This window comes from Chelonoidis abingdonii, chromosome 19 (genome assembly GCF_003597395.2).
Source record: "Chelonoidis abingdonii isolate Lonesome George chromosome 19, CheloAbing_2.0, whole genome shotgun sequence".
Lineage (NCBI taxonomy): Eukaryota > Metazoa > Chordata > Testudines > Testudinidae > Chelonoidis > Chelonoidis abingdonii.
The window spans coordinates 38,932,922-38,949,147 of NC_133787.1; the positions used below are offsets into that span (position 1 = coordinate 38,932,922).

Genomic DNA, 16,226 nt, shown 5'->3' on the forward strand with positions numbered 1-16,226 from the left:
CTGGGTATAATACTAGCGTTTGGAGACCTTCCCCCTGAAATGACTTCCCTAGCCCTCCCTGAGGACACAGCCCTGCCCTTCCAGCAGCAGGAAACTGTCCCAGGCAGCCCAGCTGCCCTGACTCTGATGCACCTCTGCCCGGGTCCACCTGCATGCATCCCATTGCAGGACAGGGCTGAACTGAAGTGCTCAGGTGCCAACTTCTCATTTTACAGCAGGCAGGCAGAGGGTAAGGACATCTGTGGTCAAAAGGATCACGTGGTTCCTGTTTGCCTATCATAAACAAAATATTCAATCTAATTGAGGTTGAGTGCTTCATTTAGGGCCATGTAGTTAGCCATGTCTGTAAACAGCTTTGACGACAAAAGCTGTGTATAAATGTTAAGTGTTATTATTATACTGTGCTCAGCTGACACAGCTCCCACTAACCTCCCTGGGACTCGAGCGTGCAGACGGCGGCCAGTATATGATGCTTAACATTTGTGTGCTGAGACAGGTCCACATTGATGTATACATGCAATTAAATGCTCCAGTTTCAAGTAGGACACACTTTCCTGTCCCCCTTCCAGATGGGCCAGAATGGACCTGTTTTGTTAATTTCACATGATGGTAATGGTAAATGGTGTCCCCGGAAATAACAGGCCTATGAAATTCTTTACGTTCCTTGGCTCACTGTACATTTGTACGTTAAATAAAACGGCATCCGACTGTCATCCCAAATAGCTTTTTTCCCACTGTTTCCTGCATGTTGATTACACTTTTTACAATTTTATTTTTAAAGGTACCTGTGTTGTAACTGGCTGTTTGCATGGCTTCTCTGTCTCATTAAACTTCCAACTCCGCGCCAAACAATCAGCTAAGCAAACCTCTACTGAGCTGCAGTGTCTGATGTTTCAGCTGAGGGCATGGACGGGAGTAGAGAAGAGAGAAAAGAAGACACAAAAACCTCCCGATAACAGTTCAAAGCTGCCACTTGTTCAATGCTGGGGGCAACCTTGCCTTGACCTCGGCCATCTCCGCCAGCTCCTCCCATTCAATTGTGGTAAAACTCTAACCTGCAGTGAGGCTTGGGCTGCTCTTGAAACAATGTGGTTTGGAACATCCCAACTCCACTGCAAATCAGAACAAGCAGAACTTACGATGGGTCGGGAGGAGCAGATGCTGCTCTACTAAGGCCCAATCCTACATCCGTGCGAGCCAACAGGAGTTATGCCAGTGAATGCAATAGCAGCAGGATTGCGCCCCGAGGTAAGGCAGGGGAGCCTAATTTACTAGCCACAAGGGCTTGAAATACCTGTGCTGTGCACGGATCTAATCAAACAAACCCAGCCCCAGTCGGAATCTTCCTAGAGCAGGAGTCGGCAACCTTTCAGAAGTGCTGTGCTGAGTCTTCATTTATTCAATCTGATTTAAGGTTTCGTGTGGCAGTAATACATGTTAACGTTTTTAGAAGGTCTCTTTCTATGTCTATAATATACAACTAAACTATTGTTGTATGTAAAATAAATAAGGTTTTTTAAATGTCTAAGAATCTTCATTTAAAATTAAATTAAAATGCAGAGCCCCCCGGACCGGTGGCCAGGACCCGGACAGTGTGAGTGCCACTGAAAATCAGCTCACGTGCAGCCTTCGGCACACATGTCATAGGTTGCCTACCCCGTCCTAGAGGATCTGGAGATGGCTTCAGTTGGCCTAAGTGCTGTCAGATGTCATTAGAGCGGAACAAAGACTCCATTTCTAGTCACACATCAAAGCTCATTTCCCTTACACCCTGGGCAATGCAGGTTTTCTATTGATTCTGGTAATGCTGGTCTCCAGACGTATTCACTGAAGGCAAAGCATTCTTCAACATTCAGCCACAGAGCTCTGCATTAACTAAATGTCCAGAGCCTGAAACAAACCCACAAAAACCAGGCACGTCAGGACTACAGCAGCAAATGAGTGCAGCCTGACACATTGTGTACTGAGCCAATGCAGGTGTTCCAGGAAAAGGTGGTAACTCCCCTTGTTTTTAGCACCTTCCGTCCAAAGATCTATGTGTTTTTCACTCACTTCAACTTCCCATCCTCCTGGAGAACTTGGGCAAGCACCATCTCCATTTTACTGTGAGGGAAACAATAATACAAGGAGTAAGTGGAAGGATCAGGAATAAAACTCAGAAGTCCTGACCCCTGGAGAATATACCCACATGCCAAGGTCATTTGGGGCCTGAGCTAAAGGCCACTGAAGTCATTGAAAGTGAGATCAGATCCATACAGCCTTAACTCAGGGCTTGTCTACACTGCTGGCCAGATCAATCCAGTGGGTGGTCGATTGCGGATTGTTCTAGTGTTGACTCCAGTACTTCATCTCACCGAGAAGCACAAGGGGAATCGATGGGAGAGCGTCTCCCATCAACACACTGCAGTGAAGACACCACGGTAAGTAGATCTAAGTACGTTAACGTCAGCTATTGTATTCACAGAGCTGAAGTTGCATAACTTAGATCGATCCCTGCCCATAGTGTAGACCAGCCCTCAGCCTTTCCTGAGTTGTGTTCATGTAAGGAGCATATCCTCCACACAAGTACCCGGCATAGCCATTATTAGCTGGGGCTACAGTATTTCAGTTGACAATAACCATTAAAACAGGGGTCGGCAACCTTTCAGAAGTGCTGCGCCGAGTCTTCATTTATTCACTCTGATTTAAGGTTTCACGTCAGTCATACATTTGAATGTTTTAAAAGGTCTCTTTCTACAAAACTATTATATAACTAAACTATTGTTGTATGTAAAGTAAACAAGGTTTTCAAAATGTCTAAGAAGCTTCATTTAAAATCAATTTAAAATGCAGAGCCCCCTGGGCAGCGTGAGTGCCACTGAAAATCAGCTCACGTGTCGCCTTCGGCACACGTGCCATAGGTTGCCTACCCCTGCATTAGAACGCAAGCTTTTCAGGACAGGACAGGGACTGTACACCACCTAGCTCAACCAGGGCACTAGTGTAATCAGACTAACCCCCTGGGTGGTGGGTTAGTAACTTTTTTCCCATTTGTCAGATGAGCAGTGACTGCCCACGGCTGCAGTGAGAGGTGATGTCAGAACCAGGATTAGGACCAGGAGCCCCAGGAGCTGCTGGCTCCTAGTCCTGGACTAAGAACCCATAAACTTTGCCTCAGTGTCGGTAACCTCAAACTTTCCCTTCCCCTGCGGTTGTGCAGTGAGCTGGCTGGTTGCCATCTTGTATCCCAGAGGTGTTTATATTTCCATGTTTGTGAAGTGCTTTGGGATCCCTTGGGAGGAAGGGTGTTCTCCAAAGTATTGCCATGACTTGTACACATTTGCAGAATGCTGAACTGCGCACTGCATCAGGGACTTCTTTCTTGAAGGCTCAAGCTCAGCTGGATGCGGAAGCAGCTGTGTCCCAGATTTGGCTTCACCTTGACACAAAACTGGAAGCCACGTGGATGTGGAAACAGCTGTGACCCAGATGTGTCCACCTTCTAGAGTCTCTGAAGTCTGGAGGGAGTTACCCACGCACAGGGCTCTCAGCCCCTTGCACTGGTTGCCAGTTGTCCTTGCAGAATTCTGGACTGAACCATAAGGTAACTGCCATGTGTCACAGAGTCCCCGGGCGATGCTCTGGAACTGCTCCCCACCAAGCCAGTCAGGACTTTGGGGAGCCTCCTCTCCTTTGGAGCAGACTGTCTGCAGGGTAAGAAGCTCACACGTCTTCACCTCCTGGGTCTCTCCTTGGAGCATTCAGCATCCTCTGCCCCTACGTGCACTTCCCACAGTAAGCCCACCCCAGCGGGGTCCTGGGGAAGCCAGAGGGTCCTGCACCCCCACTTTGCAGTCAGATATGACTCTCAGCCAGCCAGTAAAACAGAGGTTTAGACACAGTCTAAAACAGAGCTTGTAGATACAGCGAACCAGATCCCTCGGCCAGGTCCATTCTGGGGGGCAGTGAGCCAGACCCCCGCGTCTGCACTTCAGTCCTCGTCCCCAGCCAGCTCCAGACTAACAACCCCCTCCAGCCCCTCCTGTCTGCTCAGCGCCTTTCCCAGGCCAGGAGGTCACCTGATCTCTTTGTCTCCATCACCTTCAGCTGGCACCTTTGCAGAGAAGGGGCCCAGGCCATCAGTTGCTAGGAGACAGAGTGCCAGGCATTTATGTTCACTGGTCCTTTGCTCTGCAGCAATCACACACCTTTATTCCACCACCTAGATACTTAAGAACGGCATAGGGGACACTGAGGCACCAACACAGTATTCAGAGCAAACATTAAGAACATTCCCAGTTCGTCACACCATGAGGTCTCCGAGGGGCATTAATAGGTACACTTGATTCTGAAACCATGATAAGCTCTTTAGCCACCTCAGCCCTTGCATCTTTCGACTCATAGTTGGGTCCAACAGCTAGTTAGCCCTTCACCAGAGATTTGACGGACATTGATCTAGCTAAGGAATTTGAATGGATTAATTAACCTTAAAGAAGATTCACAAAGGAAAATGTGCCAGTATCTTTTTTGTGTTCTGTATGATTATAAATCAAAACAAAAGAGTTTTGTTGTTAATAGAGGGGTTTGTTCTTGGATTTTGTTGTTGTTTTGCATTAGAAATCACAGGACAGGACTTCTGTTATTTACTTGAGGACCCATTCCAGGATTGTTAATTAAGGCTAAGATTTTCTCATGACTATTTTTTAGTAAAAGTCACGGACAGGTCACAGGCGATAAACAAAAATTCACAGAAGCCCGTGACCTGTCTGTGACTTTTGTTGCTGCGGCTCCGTGGTTTCCGAGCTGTGTGACAGCTGCAGGGTGACCATATTTTCCAAAGATAAAATGGGACATCCCCAGCTGTTCACCCAAGGTGCGCCCCTCTCCACACGTGAGGCTATCATCCCCCCCCTCGCTGGAACCTTGCAGGGGGCCTCCTGCTTCTGCTGTTGCCTGTCGTTGGAAACCTGCCAGGGCCCCACTGGCTGCCAGTTCGAGTCTCGCAGCTCTTGGGGCTGAAGCAAAGAATGTCAAAGAGGTCTCTGGCAGTCATGGATTCCATGACTCTGTGACATAAACATAGTCTTGTTGTTAGCTGAAGTTAATGGAGCTGTGAGAGCTGAGTGGTTTTGAAAACCAGGTTGCTTATTTATGTGCATAAATATGAATTTAGGTGCCTAACTTTAGACACCAACGTTAGAAAATGTTGACCTTTGATGCCTCCATGCCTCAGTTTCCCACTCTGTAAAAAATAAAAAAAAAATATTTCACAAGGATATTGTGAGGTTTATTAATAGATATTGTTAAATTGCTACGGGGTGTTTGGGCAAAAACAGCAAAATGTGAATAGGTCACGGCTGTAATGACATGTCAAATCATTGAGGCGGCATCGAGTTTTAGGTCAACAACTTGAATTCAGGGTTGGACTATGAAGCAAAAAGAACGAGTAATGCTCACAAGCCATTAAAAAGCCAAGTCTAAAGTGTATCTGTGTGTTGACTGGAAACCCACATCTGTTTGCTAACAGACATGCTGGAGACTGATAAGCTTGGAGGGAAGCACTGGGCTGGAGGGATAAATTCTGGTGGAGGGGGAAGGAGCCAAAGTGGTGCGCTTCTGCAGCCTGTTTGTGCATTCTTCCCCATTGCCTGAAGGTCTCACAGGATCATCCCTAACCTTCTTATGAAGTCATAATAGGCCCCTACAATTCATTCATTTATCTCTATTATTACTTGTATTCTAGTAGGCCCAGGAACCTCGGCTATGTCCCACTGTGGGAGGTACAAACACACACAGGCTCTTGAGGCCACGGAAGATATTAGTCTTTGAAAGGGCGTGAATGTCCCTGGCAGGGACCTGACAGCAGAAGACACTGAGCTTTTTAAGTAGAAAAGTGACTGGATAGGAGGTCTTTGATCTGTTCCCTCAGTGTATCATGCCCTGTGCACTTGGAAGAGGCCTCAAACACGAAGCAGAGCACCAGCTCCTCTAGGATCCACAGAGGCCTGCCTGTCCACAGGATGTGTGGAGCAGGGGGGCTCTTGGCTGGAATGTCTGATCACTTCACAGCCTTTAACGCCCTCCCCCATTTAATTATCCCCATTGCACAGCTGGGGAACCAAGGCAAGGAGAGAACATAAGAACGGCTGCATCGGGTCAGACCAAAGGCCCATCCAGCCCAGTATCTGTCCACCAACAGTGATCAATGCCAGGTGTTCCACAGGTTGTGAACCTAACAGGTAATGATCAAGTGATCTCTTTCCTGCCATCCATCTCCACCCTTTGGCAAACAGAGGCTAGGGACACCATTCCTTACCCAGCCTGGCTAATAGCCATTAACGGACTTAACCTCCATGAATTTATCCAGTCCCCTTTTAAACCCTGTTATAGTCCCAGCCTTCACAACCTCCTCAGGCGTAAGGCGTTGCACAGGTTGACTGTGCGCTGTGTGGAGAACTTCCTTTTATTTGTTCTAAACCTGCTGCCCATTAATTTCCTTTGGTGACTCTTAACCTTCTTCTATTGTGGAACTAAGGAAATAACTTTTCCTTATCCACTGTCTCCACATCACTCATGACTTTAGCTACTAGGTGACATGCCCAAGGTCCCAGGGGAAATCTGTGCCGGAGCAAAGCCTTGACCCCACCTCGCCCCTGCACCACCCTTCCTCCCAAGTGACTGCAATGTCCGCGGGACGGCGCCGCACAGCCCGCGCCCGAGCCGCCCCCGGGGCTGTCCCCGGCAGCTGGCGGGGAGGGGCTCGGGGCGGTGCCTCCCCGAGAAAACTGGCGCCACTTCTGCGCGCCGGGCCATGTGCGCAGCCGCCGCAGGCAGGGGGCGGGGCTGCCGCGGAAGTTTGATACCTTGGGCGCGCGGCGGAAGGCGGGGGAGCCGGGCTCGCCGAGCACGTGCGGGGCGCCCCGGGCCGGGCCCGCCGGCATGGCTCAGCTCCGGGTGACCGATTTCTTCTCCCGCAGTAGAAAACCCGCCCGGGACGGAGCGCTGGGCCCGAAGCGGAGGAAGGCCCGGCCCGCGGGAGCAGTGGCCGCGGAGCAGCGGCGGGCCGCCCGCTCCCAAAGCCGGCCTAAGGCAGCCCCGCTGGCGATCCCGGGAGGGGGCGGCCGTGAGCCCCGGGCGAGCCGCCGAGGAGCCAGCCCGGGAGCCAAGCTGGTGGGGCTGGAAAATAACCACAGGGCGGCGGTGAGCGCTGCAGCCGGGCTGCCTCCCCTCAGCCCCCACCAGCGGCGGCTGCTGGCCTCGCCCCGCACGCCGGGGCGCCCCGATCCTGGCTCCCCACAGCCCCCGGCGCGGACCCTGACCGGCAGAAAGCGGCGCAGGCAGGAGGCGGAGCGGAACGCCGGCCCCGCAGCCGGGCTGCAGCCCCAGGGGGACAGCAGGAGCGCGGCCAGGAAGAAGCTGGTCCTGCCCGCAGATGGAGACCCCCAGGGTACAGAGCAGGAGGCGGCAGTCACGGTAGGTACCTCCCTGAAGGCCCTCGGCCAGCCCAGACCCGCCTGAGGCCCCTGGACGGGGGCAGGTTTGGCTCCGGAGATCTGGGTTCCCTTTGTAATAAGGCCTCTCCGGGCAGCGCCGGGTCGGAGGCCTGCGAACCGGGGGCCCTGGGACCTTCCATACCGCGAATTACTTGCTTGCCTGCTGCTGAGCTGCCTGGGAATGGGGCCCGAGATGCCCCCTGACCTGCCCCGGCCTGCGCTGAAGATCCAGTGACAAAATATCAGCAGGGAAATAGTTAACAGCGTGTCTTTAACGTCCTACTTCACACCCCATTGAAGCAAACAGGGCCCATGTCTGCGGGCAACAAACCCGAGCAATGAGTTTGGGGTCCTGTTTACCAGGAGGGAATCTTCCCTTGTTGCTCACACTGGTGTTAAGAACACTGGGAGTTCTAGTGTAGACAGGCTGCCGGTATTTTGTGCAATCTGGAGAGAGGAGAGATCTGCTTTGATAAAGGGCAGTGACTCAGTATTAACAGCCTGCAGCAGCTGGTGGTCCATCTCTCCTAGGGTTTCGGATGTTGCAAAACTTGGTGGAGCAGAGCTAGTGTAGAAAACGTTTTGAAAATGCACCTGGTGTAGACGGGGCCAGGGATGGAATCCCTAATCCCGGTCTGTAACAGCTGGTGCAGGGCTGATGTTACAAGGTGCGTGCTGGGGGACGGGCGGGGGGGTGGAAGCCGAAGAACAAAGGCTGTTTGTTAGTTGCACCACACTGCTTGGACCTGGATTCACTGTGTATTAGAAAATCTGGCTTTGACTATAGCTGTAGTAACTTGCTGACTCGTAGCTATAGGAAGGTTTATTTCCCACTGAAGCTGAGAGACTCCGTGGTGAGTAACAACCAGGTAGTGAAGGCAAAATGTTCTAACAGAACAAATTCCTGTTGCAGGTTTCCAGCCCTTGCTTCAGTGCTGCCCTCAGACCCCCAACCCCGTCCTCCCTTCACAAGAACGTGAAGAACCTGGTGAATGTGACCGTCTCACCAGGTCCAGAGAGTGGGCTGCAGTCTGGCCTGGCTACACTAGAGGGAAACATAAGCCTTAATCAGGTATGGAAAGACCATGAGTTCTCTCCCTGAGACTGGGAACGGGCTCCACTGAGTGAGCTCTGCTAGTAACTCTGGGCTCTTCTGCTCGCTCACCCTCAGAAGTAGCTTGATGGTGCATACAAACCCCCTCACTCTTAGCCCTGCAGCAGCATCTAACTGCATGTGAACGCCAAGGGGGAATGGAACACAAGCTGGGTTGGGGCAGAATTCCCACAGAATCCCTTAGAAATCTCTTATCACTAACCCACTTCTGTCGTCCTTGAGATACCAGCAAGTGCCTGGTATGTTCAGCAAGTGTGCTGGACCTAGATTGGCCCCCTGCTTGCTAAATAAATGATTCTATAGGAGTATAAGTGACACGGGGAGCTATGCTGACCTTGCAGAAGAACAACCGAGCATTACTTGTAAACAGTCTTCCATCCTAAAAGTCCTAGGTATCTGTTACCTTCCCACTCCTCATCCCAGGTTTCATCCAAGGAGCTGAAACACCGCCTGCAGAGACTCCAGGAGCTGACTTGGAAAGCCAAACTGCCAGCTTGCCCCTCTGAGACCTGCAGTGACTTGAAAAGCCGCCTGAAACAAGTGCAGGAGCTAGAATCCAAAATCCGCAACAGGAAGGCAGAGGAGGGGGAGGGAGCTGGGCTGCAACCATGCAAAGAGACCTGTGAGCCAGCCGCAGAAGCCAGGTGAGAAGCCACCTGTGGGGATAGCTGGAATCAGAACTTCACCTGTAGTGTGTGTTAACCTGGTGCTGAAACAAAGTGTGGGACAGTAGATCTGGGGTTCTGGTTAATTGCTATAGTCAGCAGTGGTAAAACTAATGCTGCTCTGGGTTTCCTGAAGGGCTAATTACCACCCACAAGGCAGAGGTAGAATGTAGCCCAAGGCACTTGGGTAGCAAAATGCTGCGGCTCTCCAGTGGTCTCTCTCACATCCATGTTTCTGAGGTTTAATATCCAGTAGCTGGGGTTCAGCATAGATGGGATCTTTACACTTTGAGACCAAACATCTCCTGGTTGCCCAGTTCACTCAAGTATGTGCGGCAGCACTAAATGGCTGAAAATGAGTGGCTACTTCTGAGAACGTCCGCTCCTGGGCACTAACATGGCATCGCGAGAGAGATCCCTGAGAGGTGACCTGCTGTCGCCTACGCTCTGGACAGCAGAAGCGAGTGGGCTTTTCTGTTGAAGCAGAGTGCACCAATCAGGGTGGGGGTAGCCTTCAGCAGGGTCACTTGAGGAAAGTGCTACACAGATGCTGTAGTGAACTTGGGATGAAACTCGCCTGTATCTTATTGCTATTCTGATGGCTAAGGAAAGAGACTCTCTGCTTCTGGAAATACGTAGCACAGGCTCAGAATTTGAGCTGGACCTTTTCAGCTCATCTAATCCATCCCCATCCTGCCAGCACAGGATTGTTCCTTGGGGAACATAGAGGGAAAAGATTGCAGAGGTTGGGGATTGTATGACCATCAAATCGCCATGTCAGCGCCGACTGTGAGACTTCTGCCACACCTGAAACTGGCAGTCTTTCCTACTGGCCTCCTTTTTGAGTAGCAAACCAATTGCCAGTCTGTTCACACACTTACTCACAGACACCTGCTGTTAATCTCATGTTGAATCTCCTTGTTGTGAGTCTAATTCCTGGTCACTTTTCCCTTCTATCAGTGAGAGGGCACCTGCCTATCAGCGATTCCACACCCTTGCTCAGGATATTCCCCCAGGTCTCTCACTGCCCTATAAATACAAGGTACTAGCAGAGATGTTCCGCAGCATGGACACCATTGTGGGGATGCTCTTCAATCGCTCGGAGACTGTAACCTTTGCCAAGGTCAAACAGGGTGTCCAAGATATAATGCACAGGTAAGTTCCTCCTCCTCCTGTCAGTCGGTAGCTCTTTATATGAGCAATTGCCAAAGAGCTGTAGGACTCAGAATTCTGCATTCACTGTAATTGTGCCAGCAGCATAACAGCTGTGAACTTTTCCATTCTTGTGCCTAGTACAAAGCAGGTGCACAATGAGCAGCATCTAAGAAGGTCAGGATTCGAGTGCATTGGAAGGGCTTGTGCTTTCTTATGCAGACTTCCAAAGCCTTCAAAGAGGGACCTATGGAAGCATACATACATGGAAGGGTTGTGGGGCAGGGGGTTTGCACCTGTTCTGGCTACCTGTGATACATGCTGGTTGTAACCTTTCCCTCTACACGAGGAAAGACTCAGCATAGCTGAGGATTGTGGGCATTGCTGGATGTGTCCATGTGGGTGGGAGAGAGGGAGGAGTCTGTGATGCTGGCACAAGGGAAACTTGGCTAGAGGAAGTGGAGTGACTTCCATTCCTTACTACTCTACCTGCAGCACCTCTTACAAACCTATTTCCCCTCACAGGGGAAACCCCTGACTCTCTCCATGTTTGAGAGCAGACCTGCGGCACAGACATTAAATGACTTGCCCAAGGCCACAGGAAGCCAATGTCAGGACTGGGATTAGACTTGGAGACCCCTTGGCCCCGGGACCAGTACTCAGACCACTTCCCAGGACAGGATTTGCTCTTTAACTTGCAGCTTCTCTGTCCCTTGCGGTTGACTTCCATATGTATTGCAGGCAGGGACTCTGATTCCTAGGGCCCTCCCATTGCTCTGGTTTCCATCAGGGCTGCTGAGTTTAATAAGCACTTGTTGCTGATGCTCGTTTGTGTCAGTGCTGCTGACTAATTTCTGACTCTTCCTGCAATGCCACAGGCAGTTTGAACAGAGGAATGTGGGTCAGATCAAAGCTGTGTACCCCACTTCATACAAATTCCGCCAGGAGAAGAACGTCCCAACCTTCAACTGTTTCTTGAAGAAATCCAGCTACCAGCTCACCATAGAGCCAGTGCTTGGGGAAGGTATGTGCTGCAGGATACTGTCTGCTCAGAGCCCTTGTGGAGGAGACCTTGCTGGCAGGCTGGGGTCTAAGCTCTCTCTCTGATACGATCCCTTGTGGGTCTTGTTGGGAAAGGATGTCTGGGTCTCTGGAAACCTTCCCCAGACGAGTTCACTGTGTCTGACGGAACTGAGACAATCTGACTGGCTGCTTCCCTGAACGTGGGAAGAGTGGGGAGCAGCTCTGACCTGTTCCAGCAGTGGGTCAGGCATGTAAAACTACTGGCCTGGTAGTGGATCTCTAAGCCTGTCTTTTCCAGGGGTTCCTTTGAAACTTGGGTCAGAACATAACCTGTCGATGGCACTCCCGGTTCTGGCTACACTGGTGCTCTGCATTCATCCAGGTGTTGTTTTGCTGGGATGCAGTGGCATAGCAGGTGGGGGCGGAGGGCCGGCTCTGAAGCAGATGATGACGTTCGGCATGACTAGCAGAGAGAGGGGCTCTGGTGCCCTGGAGGCTATTGCTTCATTCTCCCATACTTACAGCTGCAGCAGCGTGATGGCATGTGTCAGATCTGGGGTGCTGCAGCCAGCTCTTCCTGCCAGTCCTGATCAGTTGCAGGACCTGGAGATAATGAGGGAACGTCTTTTGTCTCTAGAGGAGAAAATAGATGGCCATCCGCACCTGTCCGCATCGCGCTTGCTGGAACGCAGGAGGGTGTTCAGCAGGAACTTGGTGAACATTGTCAAACAGCATCACAAGGTGAATGGCTTGGGTTTTTTGGTATCATGAGGAGACTGGTATAGACCATGGGCCATGCAGACAGAGTGAATCCGCCATCTGTGCATGCAGCCATTTGTAATCTTATTGTTCGGGGGTGCTGCGTTCTCCTGTACTTTGTGAAGCTAAGCAATAGTCTCCTTAAAAATATCTCCAATTCAGAAGCTCCCCATCATGCAATGATGAGACCTGCTCTGTTTTAGGTGAAAGCCAGCAAGTGACCCTAAGGGATCTGGGATTCCCCAAGACACTTCTGATATCTAGAGGCAGAGATGAGACTCCACTTAACTGAGGGGCCTGGGATCCAAAATAAAAGTACTTGGTTGGACCACCAAACCGTTCAGTCTGTGGAATCATAGCCAGGGAGGAGAGAGAATCTGAAACATTGAGACAAGGATCAGGATTCTCCTAAGGAGACAGACTTGTCCTGGAATCTCCTGGCTCTAGTTTCTCAGACACATGACACTAAACTGTGCTAAAAGCAAGCACTGCAGTGAGGTTAATGGCTAGCTCAAGGTAACAAAACCAATCTCTTACTGGGTATCTGACTTGCAGCGTCTGACACACACACCTTTTTTTCATTCCAGACATTCATGGCTTCCCTCAGCCCCCCAATGGTCATACCAGATGACAAGCTGACCAGATGGCACCCTCGCTTCAATGTAGACGAGGTGCCAGACATAATACCCGCTGAGTTGCCCCAGCCCCCTCAGGTGGACAAGCTGACCACGGCGCAGGAGGTGTTGACCAAGGCCCGGAGCATGATGACCCCAAAGGTAAGGGACAGAGCTGCTTACGCTGGAGTACACGGCACCAATACTGGCTGGTCGTGATGAACGTGTTATGCCCTCTCACATCTATGCAATCATTGGTACGCCTGTGAGCCAGTTGCAGTAATACTCAAGCACCCACTCCTCCCTGGGGAGGAGACTCCGTGTTACACTCTTCCCTGCTATTGATCAAAGACCCTGCAGTTGGGAACCATACCCCTAGCTTCAAGCGTAGGCTCCCTGGGTACACCTTGCAGCTCCCTCGTGTGACCTCTGACTCTACTTCGTGTGAACAGATGGAAAAGGCTCTTGCCAACCTGGCTCTAAGAACAGCTGAAACCAGCCCAGGAAAGCATGAGGACCCCAAAGCAACACCCATGGCCAACACCTCCAGTGCCCTGAAAGGGGTGTCCCAGGCCCTGCTAGAGAGGGTGAGTAACCTGGTTGTGACTGCAGAGGGAGTGGCCCGACAAGGGGGGTCTAGAGGGTGTTTGATCCAACCCCTCACTAACTTCTGTTCCTTAGATCAGAGCAAAGGAGGCTCAGAAACTGCAGGCTCTGATGACCCGAAACCCACAACAGGAGGAGCGGCTCGTCATGATCTCACGGCTGCCAGAGATGGCACGCTTCCTACGCAATGTGTTCGTGGCTGAGAAGAAGCAGGCGCTGACAGTTGAGGTGGCATGTACGCGGATGCTTGACAGCTACCGTACCACAATGACATCTGGTAATAGAGGGGGATTGGAGAGGGGTTTTTGCCTCTGGCATGTGAGATTCTTATATCTAAAGAGCCTACAGTGAGTTCTGAGTCACAAAATTCAGCATCTCCTGCCACCCCAAGAGTAGAGGTATAACTGAATGCCAGGAAGCATGGAATGGGTACCATGATCCCCACTTACCTCTAGAGGCTGCTATGGCTACCATATTAAACTACATTTTTGGTAGCTGAAAAGCTCTCATGGAGTTATCTGTAGTTGGAGGATCCCTATGGACAGAGTCTTTACTTTCTAGCCTCACTTCTAACTCCTGCTCAGCTTGCTAGTCTTGCTGGCTTCCTGGAATGGTGCTTATCCTGTCACTGGAGCATAGTAAACACTTGTTTTCCTTCAGTGGTCTCCCTAAGACCTACCTTGGTGGAAGCTAAGGGTCTAGTCTTTATCAGGCAGCTCTGTGCTCCCTCAAAATGCCTAGCTGCTGCACCCACCCTAGAGACTAGTTTGCCTGTCAATGTAGAAGCTGACATCTGCTTGGTAACATGAGTTTTATAGCCTCTCCCCCAGAGATGAGAAACTCCGGGGTAGTCTAAACTCCTAAAAAAAACTGCTGTAATCTGATGGAGAGAGGAGGAGGAATATTTTTATAGGGCTCCCCTGTGTACCAGCAGTGCCAAGCACAGCTGTGTAATTGATGGCTAAGCTCAAAGCCTGGAAGCAATGGCTGGAAGGAATTTCACCTTCATGGTTCTGTGATTTGGGTAGGGAGCAGAAGCCAGAACTGCTGCTGAATGTGTAATCCACTGGCTGACAGCTGATTGAAACAAACTTGCTAATCACTTCTTGTTCTCTCCAGGCGAAATGGAGAAACACCTACACCTCTTCTCGGAGTTGCTGCCTGACTGGGTCATCATCCATCCAATCAGGAAAGACACCTACATCAAGCTGGACAAGAGCATGGACCTCAATATCATTGTGGAGAGACTGACAAGGATGATTAAGGAGGAGGAGAAGCTCTGATTCTGGGGGGAGGATGGCTGAGGGTTAGACCTTGATCTTAATTAGATGTGCCTCTGAATGTAGCACAGTTGGGGCCCTCTTAAGGTCTTGCAGAGAACTCCCTTTTGGGCTGCTTGTGACCGCACTGGTTTCTACGTATGCACAGGAAACCAAGAAGGTAGACAAGCCTCTTTGATCCTAAATTGTTTGTTTGGCACAGTTCTGGGCAACTCCCCTGGCCCTCAAACATGAGGGCTAATATGTTCACTACTGCATGCCCTCCACCAGTAGGAGGTTGCATTTGGCTTTCCCACCTAAATTGCCTCCTTTTTTTTAAGCTCTCACTGCTTAGTTACTATGGGCAACTTTGTAGAACAAATAAACTGCTCGGACCACAGTGGGAGCAGGGGTGTTTGAGCATCTCTGGCTGGCATAGCCTTAGTTACATAAGCCAGACCCCCCTCTCTGGACAATGATGTAATGTTTAATTCCCTTGAACAAGTTTCCAATATGACAACTTGCCTCCATTTCTTCCATTAGCTGAAGGTGCTGTGGGGGTGGATGGAATTGTATGCCATGTCTAGTAAGTGAGAAATGAGATTTCCTTTGGAAAAAAAAAAATCCCAGGGGCTCTTTTTTAATCTGTTCTGTTTGAAAGAGAGAGAATATGCATCTCAGACTACTCCAGCTCTCTGTGTTCAACTCATGTATATATCATTGTTGAAATGTGTTGTTATTAAACTTCTAAATGATTGGCCGTAGCAGTCCTCCCTGCTTCAAAGAAAGCTCTTGCCTTAAACAGTGGCCTGCTTGAGGCTCCCTTAACTCCAGCTGTAGGTGCTGAGGTTTCTCTGCAGCAGAACTTTGTGAATTACCAGTAGGGGGAAGGCTTGGGTTGTCAGCCAATTCATGCAAAGAGACTTCTTGGAAAAAATGAGCAGGGGTTTGCAGAGAAATGACTGCAGCTTTTGTACATACAGGCTTGGCTGAGAGTACAGTTTAGTGGGTGGGGGGGCTGTTTGGTTAGTACCTAATCAAAGGTTAGGCCTTCAAGGGAAGGGAACTGCTGACAGCTTTTGGCAACTGCGGCATAATCTAATTAGCACAAATGAAGAATGCTCTGTACCCCTTAACTGTTGGTTCATGTACCACTTTTAAAATGTGTTGCGAATTGCTAGAACATTAAGCTCCTGTTGACAGAACTCTGTTCTGGATGGTCCATGCTGTAAGTCTGAGGTGAGACCCTAAACCCCTGCACTTACACATCACTGAGGTGCCATCCAGGTGGGTGCTAGCAAGGGCTTTGTCAGCTCAACAGACCTCAGGATATACAAATACTGCTTGGAGGAGTTACCTTAAAGGTGCAGGTAAGGAACAAGTCTTCCTTGCCTCAAGCACTAGGACATGAGTGAGTTATTGCTCATTTATACCAGAAGTACATAGGGTGAGCAGCTGTTCTTTACACTAGGTAAACTACAGTGAGGCTGGCCCATCGAATTGAGGGAGCAGATTCAGAAGGTGCCCATTTGCCCCCAGAATGACTGCAGGAGACAGACTGG

General features: G+C 50.4%; 1 protein-coding gene across 1 annotated transcript; it reads left to right on the forward strand.

Annotated features, from left to right (window-relative positions):
* The first annotated feature begins 6,845 nt into the window (after window positions 1-6,845).
* CDT1 (chromatin licensing and DNA replication factor 1) lies at window positions 6,846-15,424 on the forward strand. Its single transcript, XM_032764240.2, has 10 exons — window positions 6,846-7,452; window positions 8,386-8,544; window positions 9,010-9,230; window positions 10,212-10,406; window positions 11,282-11,427; window positions 12,064-12,167; window positions 12,773-12,961; window positions 13,252-13,386; window positions 13,481-13,682; window positions 14,525-15,424. Exons 1-10 carry the CDS (start codon window positions 6,919-6,921, stop codon window positions 14,686-14,688), a joined length of 2,049 nt encoding a protein of 682 aa, XP_032620131.1. The 5' UTR covers window positions 6,846-6,918; the 3' UTR covers window positions 14,689-15,424.
* The last annotated feature ends 802 nt before the right edge of the window (window positions 15,425-16,226 follow it).

Excerpts from the sequence above, each read along its gene's own strand:
- CDT1 (XM_032764240.2), top strand. The coding sequence starts at position 6,919 with ATGGCTCAGCTCCGGGTGACCGATTTCTTCTCCCGCAGTAGAAAACCC. Across the intron at positions 8,545-9,009 it reads GAAACATAAGCCTTAATCAG|GTTTCATCCAAGGAGCTGAA; the intron begins GTATGGAAAGAC and ends TCCTCATCCCAG. Across the intron at positions 9,231-10,211 it reads GAGCCAGCCGCAGAAGCCAG|TGAGAGGGCACCTGCCTATC; the intron begins GTGAGAAGCCAC and ends CCCTTCTATCAG.